The sequence below is a fragment of the Oncorhynchus mykiss genome, chromosome 5 (genome assembly GCF_057628025.1).
Source record: "Oncorhynchus mykiss isolate SJ-2025 chromosome 5, ASM5762802v1, whole genome shotgun sequence".
In the NCBI taxonomy this organism is placed as follows: domain Eukaryota; kingdom Metazoa; phylum Chordata; class Actinopteri; order Salmoniformes; family Salmonidae; genus Oncorhynchus; species Oncorhynchus mykiss.
In genome coordinates, this window is record NC_143026.1 from 39,268,907 (window position 1) to 39,276,096 (window position 7,190).

At 43.1% G+C, this 7,190-nt stretch overlaps 1 protein-coding gene across 4 annotated transcripts in view; it reads left to right on the top strand.

Annotated features, from left to right (window-relative positions):
- Positions 1-7,014, top strand: part of rfx3 (regulatory factor X, 3 (influences HLA class II expression)) — a 57,467-nt gene extending 50,453 nt beyond the window's left edge. For all 4 annotated transcript variants that reach the window (XM_090234784.1, XM_090234785.1, XM_021602769.3 and 1 more), the window contains one exon: positions 1,476-7,014. In XM_090234784.1, the coding sequence (XP_090090910.1) occupies positions 1,476-1,768 (293 nt within the window). In that variant the 3' untranslated portion in view covers positions 1,769-7,014. The remainder of the gene's footprint in view (positions 1-1,475) is intronic.
- Positions 7,015-7,190: the final 176 nt, after the last annotated feature.

Below are 7,190 nucleotides of genomic sequence, written 5' to 3' on the forward strand. Positions count from 1 at the left end.
AATTATTAACGTTACAACCACATTTTCTGACAGTCTCCAATCTAGCAGAATGGTAGGAGATAACAGTTTGTATAACCTCACTAGAAGGCAGAATTGAAGGAACATACAGTGCCTTTGGAAAGTATAAAGACCCCTTGACTTTTTTGTTGCAAATGTATTAATAAAATACATAAATACCTTATGTACATAAGTATTCAGACCCTTTGCCATGAGACTTGAAATTGAGCTCTGGTGCATCCTGTTTCCATTGATCATTGCTGCCCGGCCAAATTGAGCAATCGGGGGAGAAGGGCGTTTGTCAGGGAGGTGTCCAAGAACCCGATGGTCACTCTGACAGAGCTCTAGAGTTCCTCTATGGAGATGGGAGAACTTTCCAGAAGGACAACCATCTATGCAGCACTCCACCAATCAGGCCTTTATGGTAGAGTGGCCAGACAGAAGCCACTCCTCAGTAAAAGGCACATGACAGCCCACTTGGAGTTTGCCAAAATGCACCTAAAGACTCTCAGACCATGAGAAACATGATTCTCTGATCTGATGAAACCAAGCGTCACATCTTTAAGAAATAGGGCACCATCCCTACGATGAAGCATGGTGGTGGCTGCATGGGGATGTTTTTCAGTGGCATTATGGGGTATTGCTTTGTCATTATGGGGTATTGTGTGTAGATTGATGAGGAAAATCTATCGATTTTAGAAGAAGGCTGTAACGTAACAAAATGTGGAAAAAGTCTGAATACTTTCCTGAAGGCACTGTAAATTGGGTTACTCACAATAACCATAGTGCCATTTCTACAGTCCTCTGTTGCTTATTCTGACAGGGAGCACTGGAGCACTACCAGACCCTGTCTGTCAGTCTCTAAAACAGTTTGTGATGTTGCTCGAAATAAGCCTGGAACCCCTGCGTTGTTACAAAAAGAGATGTTCCTGTCGTTGGAAAGTTTTCTTCAAGTACTTGTTCGGGGCAAAGAGTTGTCTGAAATGTTCCGAAGCCCTTTGGTAGCGCGGGAGGGTGCCAGATATAATTATTCTCTTCTATGTGCTAGTGAGGGTGTTTAAAACATGTTTGTAGTCCTGCCTCATTTCCGAATCCACTCATTTGAAGGGGTGTCATTTTCTGTTTTATGTAGTGTTCCTTCAAAAGGACCAACCACTCAGACAACCAGTAAAATATCATTTTATTCAGCATTCTGGCTTATAGAGAGAGGTTGTGAGAGAAACTTTCCTGATCCAAACACTCATTCATGCCCAACGTAGAATTCTATGCAATTCAAAGTCGGGTCTTCAGGTCCATCAGCCTTTCCTGCAAACACAATGGTCCAACATGACTATTGAGAATCCTGAAGAGCCGGCATTCTAACCCTGTCCGTCTGTCCGTCTGTCCGTCTGTCCGTCTGTCTGTCTGTCTGTCTACCTGTCTGTCTACCTGTCTACCTGTCTGACTGACTGACCCTGTCCGCTTGTCTTTGTCTCCAGACGAGGTGAGTGAGATGGACAGTGACCTGGAGGAGGACATGGAGGAGTCTGGGGAGCCGTTGGCCAAGCGGGAGAAGGCTGAGTTGCAGCATGAGCACCAGGTGATCCAGGTGATTCAGGTGGGGGCTCTGGAGGACGGCTGTAACCCCGTGGTGGGGGTGGTGCAGCCGGGTATCCTGCACTCCCTGCCCCAGCCCCCCCAGGACCACGCTGAGCACATCCTCACCCCTTCTGCCGCCACCCCCACCATCCGCCACTGCAGCGCCACCGGCAACACCTACGCCTCCGTCTGAAGAGAGAGACGCCCACAAACCACTCTTCTCTTGATCTGTCTGTCTCTCCCTCTCTATTTCAATGGGTCACGCTGTCTCACACACACGTCTGCACTATTTCCCTCTGTCATGTGCTGTGTTTTCTCTGCTCTCCTCCACCCCCAGGCCACTAGAGGACGATGAAAATCACCATGACCACAGCCACTGGCGTCACACAAACCGTGGATAGATTAAGAGAGCTGGATGTGAATAGGAATGTGGGCGGGCCGCCTCTGTCTGCTGTCATCCCATATTTCTGTCCTCTGGGAGGGGATGCTGGGTGAGGGAGGAGGATTGGAGGGAGGGGGGGGGTGACCCATGAGATGCTGCCAGATGTGAGACACTGACTGACCCCTAGCTGTGTAGAGGGGAGGGTATATATTCAAAGCTCAAATCCAAGCCACCAGCCCCAGATGAGCGATGTGATTGATTGATAAGAGTACTCTTGGTTCACTCTTAGATCGGGTTGTTTCGTATATAGTGCATATATAATAAACAAAACAGAGGTGCTGTTCTCTCACATTAGCAGATATTCCTCCCAATCATGAGGTGATATACGTTCTTACAGAGAAAGCATTGACACATTCCAGTTAAGGACAGAATTGAGTTGAACGATATGAGATTTTTGTTGTTGTTGACTTTTTTGTGAATTTCAAACCTTTGTTTAGATATGACATTCGGTGATGTATGATTGCTTGTGATGTGGCAGCTGTTTTGCGTTCTATGATTTATTGAATAGTGTATAATCGTAGCCATGATCCCCTGATAACCCCTAATGGCTTCTAGCCGTGAAGTTTGTTCTGCCCATGAAGAAAGACGTACTCTTATGCGTGCTGCTACTCTATAGAAACACGAGGCGAGACAGACAGACGGACTGGATGTACTATACCACTACAACACTAGCTTTTCTACGCACTTCATGCATCGTATGGGATGCTCTTGACTTATTGCCTTGGTTTGGTTGGATTTAGATCCTGGATAGTGTGATAAAAATGTAATTAGTTAAGACTCGTATAATCTACCGACATGTTCTCAGTGTGTGTGTTTGTAGTTTCTATCTTGGTAGATGTCTTAAGTTGTGAATGGACCAAAAAAACAAACCAACCAGAGGAAACTGGCAGAGAGTGAGAGCCATCATGGCCGCCACAGTGGTCCCGGCGAGGCTGCTGCGTGTCCCGTTTTCCTGTCCCAACAGTGCTGTGGGTGGTGTTGCAGAGCAGACTGAATGTCAGGGATTCTATGTACCTCGGCTTCATCCTAGTGCCTTAATAACCCTTACTGCAGCTGTCCATGTAGTCCTGACTGATTATGTGGTTGTGGGGAGGGATAGTACATTCTGCGTTACTGTCCCAGCCACAGCTTTGGCCCTCTCTCTGGTGACTTGTGGCTGGATTTGGGCTGGCTCGTTGGTGTTACTGAAGGCTGGGGGGGTGCAGGTTCAGAGGTGCTTGTAGTTTTCTCTGGATTGTGCCGGTTCTATCACTTTTTGTGTGTTTGTTCGGTTTCCCACTGATGTGGGTGTGTTGCCTCGTTCCTGCTCTCACTCTCTCTCGAGGCCTGCGCCTGCTTTGGCATGTGCAATCGGGTGAAGCGTGCGCGTGTGCCGACGTGAGCGCTCGACCTGATGGAGAGGATGGTTGCGCGTACCGTTGTGGTTGTCGTGGATGAATGAGTCCGAGCGTGGGTTTTGCGCACACCCACTAGTCACCCTACCTCACACCAGCGGTGCCAGCCTTTTAACACATGCAGCACGTCACCAAACCTTGTTCTCACACACATATGTATCCTTACTACTCCCACGACACACCACAATAACACTATATGCCTCTCACACTACACAGCTAAAAATACACATTGTCATTTTAGCCCATTCAGTCCTCAGTCCACATCATCATCTCTTGTTCTATCGGTTGTAAAGTGCATTTTTGTATAGTGGACCAAAAGTAGATATTTTCTGATATTTAAAGATATATATATATATATATATATAGATAGATAGATAGATAGATATATATAAGGATGATACAATACGTATGTATTCATCTTTATTTGTTTTGTTTTTCATGTGGTTGATCTGTCATCCGTGGTTGTTTTGTTGGTAGCTAGCTCTTCTGTGATTGGTCGATTGACTGTGAAATGGGCGGGGGCATGGGGACCAGCTTCTGACGACACTGGATACACATTTTGTACTTGAACTGTTATTGATCGCTTTTAGGAAATGGACAACACACTGGCAAAAGGTGTTGAACTGGAAGAATCTTGTTGATACTACTGAAATTACTTTTCTGTTTTTTGTTTAACTCTCATATCTGGAGAACTGTATGCACCAATGCTTTGCCTAGACTTTATTTATTGGTATTTATTGTGCTTTTGTTTTACTATTTGAGAAGTTATTCTTAAGTTATGCACACGTATCCATACCAGTCTTAAAAATGAAATTACACTATATATACAAAAGTATGTGGACATCCCTTCAAATCAGTGGATTCAGCTATTTCAGCCACACCCGTTGCTGACAGGTGTATAAAATCATCGATCACACAGCCATGCAATCTCCATAGACAAACTTTGTCAGTAGTTTGGCCTCACTGAAGAGCTCAGTGACTTTCAACGTGGCACCGTCATTTCCAACAAGTCAGTTCGTCAAATTTCTGCCCTGCTAGAGCTGCCCCAGTCAACTCTTAAGTGCTGTTATTGTGAAGTGGAAACGTCTAGGAGTAACAACCACTCCGAAGTGAAGTGGTAGGCCACACAAGTTCACAGAACGGGAACACCGAGTGCTGAAGCGCGTAGCGCGTAAAAATCGTCTCTCCTCGGTTGCAACACTCACTAACGAGTTCTACACTGCCTCTGGAAGCAACGTCAGCACAAAAACTTGCCTGCACAGACCCTGACCTCAACCCCATCGAACATCTTTGGGATGAATTGGAAGGCTGAATGCAAGCCAGGCCTAAAAGCCTTCCCAGAAGAGTGGAGGCTGTTATAGCAGCAAAGGAGAGACCAACTCCATATTAATGCCCATGATTTCGACGAGCAGGTGTCCACATACTTTTGTTCTTGTAGTGAATGAGTTCTGACGTTTTTTACTACTGAGAAACAAAATGTACCTGCTAAAAAACTGGAAATTATGTTTTCAGAGGATCATGAATTTATTTTATCAACTACATTTTCTTTAGATATATATGGTACTTAGCAGATTGTGCATGTGTGATTTACTTTATGAGAAAGGGCCATTCTACTGATAATGCCTTTTACTAGTTCACTGAAGATAAAGTGCATTCACTTTAGACTGAAAAGGCAATTGACCTTGCTTACAGGTTATTGAAGGCTTTGGGCATTTGTTTACATGTCAAACTCTGACCACACAGAAATGACAAGATCTTACTCAACCTGACAGTACAGTCAGTCACCTAACATGTCATTAGAGATGGCTCTTGAACTTTGAACATTGACCTTTTTGTCCGGAAAATACTGAAGATGTTAAGATGAATTGTGTATTCATTTGTGCCTGGAGTGCAAACAGCTTACAGATGTGCTTTAGAATCTTGAAAGTGCTTTTTTTGATCTTGCATGCCTTTTTGTGCTGCTAGAATCTATTGGTTCGTCTACTTTGTGTTTGGTTTTCTTTGGAATATGTGCCAGATTGTAAATGCTGTATTCACTCTGCGACCTCATCAAACCTGCCTGTTTCAAAACTGGACTCAAGCCAATTCTGTCAACACAAATTATGTTGTAATCATAGATAACCATTCACAAAAAGTAATATGTTTATTTGTTTATTTGAACAAAAAATATTATAGGTCCTTCCCCATTGTCTTACGTCACTGATGGCTCCTGGCAACGTGTGGCGTTAGAAGACAATAGGGCCTTGATTAATTGAGCCCATTTCTAACCTAAAAGGTTTGATACAGCAACTACAACAACAAAAAATGAAAAGGAAACCATCTTGACATCCTGAAAAACATATCAGCTATTCTCAAACTGTCAGTTGGAAGTGGTGAGAATACATCAGCTTCACTGATCCACAAGACTCCAGTGCCTTTAATTTGACCCAGACAGCTGGGCCTAACGTCTCTGGTCTGACTCCTGGCTCCAGACACAGGCTCTTTAGAGCAGACTTTATGGAAGAGGTGAAAATGGCTGCTCACATGGAGAAGAGGATATGGGCCTATGGGATCGTACAGTCCTATCCTTAATTCTGACCTCATCCAACTGACTACTGGTCAACTGTCACTGACCAATGACCAAACATGACAATTTACACTGGGTGGGGCTTTCTCCACACATTTGCTGTTGGATGGAGCTTTAGGAGAGAACTACTACAGATTTACATTATCACTAAACTAAGAGAAAGATTGGAGTACTACTGGACTGGGATATTTGCCAATGGCAACACTGTACTATCATTATCATTTCCTTTTGTTGTATAATATTCACTGATTGCTGTATGGTGGCTTTATTCAGTTTGATTTTCAATATTTTCTTGATCTAATTTAAGTGCCATTTGACGGTCTAGTGAGTTGTGGCCCACTGTAGCACGCTCTAATGCAAGCACAAGCATTTGGCAGTGGATATTAGGGAAACCTTTTCCTTGAACCCCTTTCCCCCTAAGATGTAAATATAGACAAAATGGGAAGAAATATTTATTTGTCTCTTAAATATTTGTTTTGTTCTTTTTGGATGAGTTTTATTTCATCTGATATGTTGGCAAAAGTACTTTTGTGATTTCTCTTGTTTTGGATAATGTATTGTATTTATATATACATATCATGTGACTTTCTTTTTGTTTCAAGTTTCAAGTCTTAGTATATACTATCTTCTGAAATTGTCAAGAGAACCAATAAGTGTAGGGTGATTTGTAATGTGTATTTTACATAAAAGATGAAACTGTGGAACTTTTATATTTATAAAGGCATATTAACATTAAGGCCAAGGGCTCTATTCAATTTAAAGGCAATGTTCCCACGTTAGCGGAGACTGCATTCACGGTAAACGCTGCATGTCGGCTCAATCGGAAATAACTTTTACAGTTCTATCGCGCAATCTGTAAAGCTTCAGCAATAGATTGAATAGAGCCCTCAGTGTGTCGTAATGATGGAAATATAGGAACTATTAAAGACATGTAGTTTGGTTTTCTGAATATTTCAGACTTGAGCTCAGGCTAGCTTAGTGTTGTTTTCTTAATTTGTGGCTTGTCTTTAAATTAATAAACTTTTTCTTGTTAAAAATAAGTCATTGTTATGACTGTTGTCATAGAGAAGGGACACAGATGAACGGATAAAAGTATTGGTGATCAACTGCTGTATAATCAGTGGTAAGGCAACATGTCGAATCGGCTGGAAATTTACACTACATATTTTTGTCAGAGGCAATAGGACAGCCACCTGCTGAAGTACTCGACTGA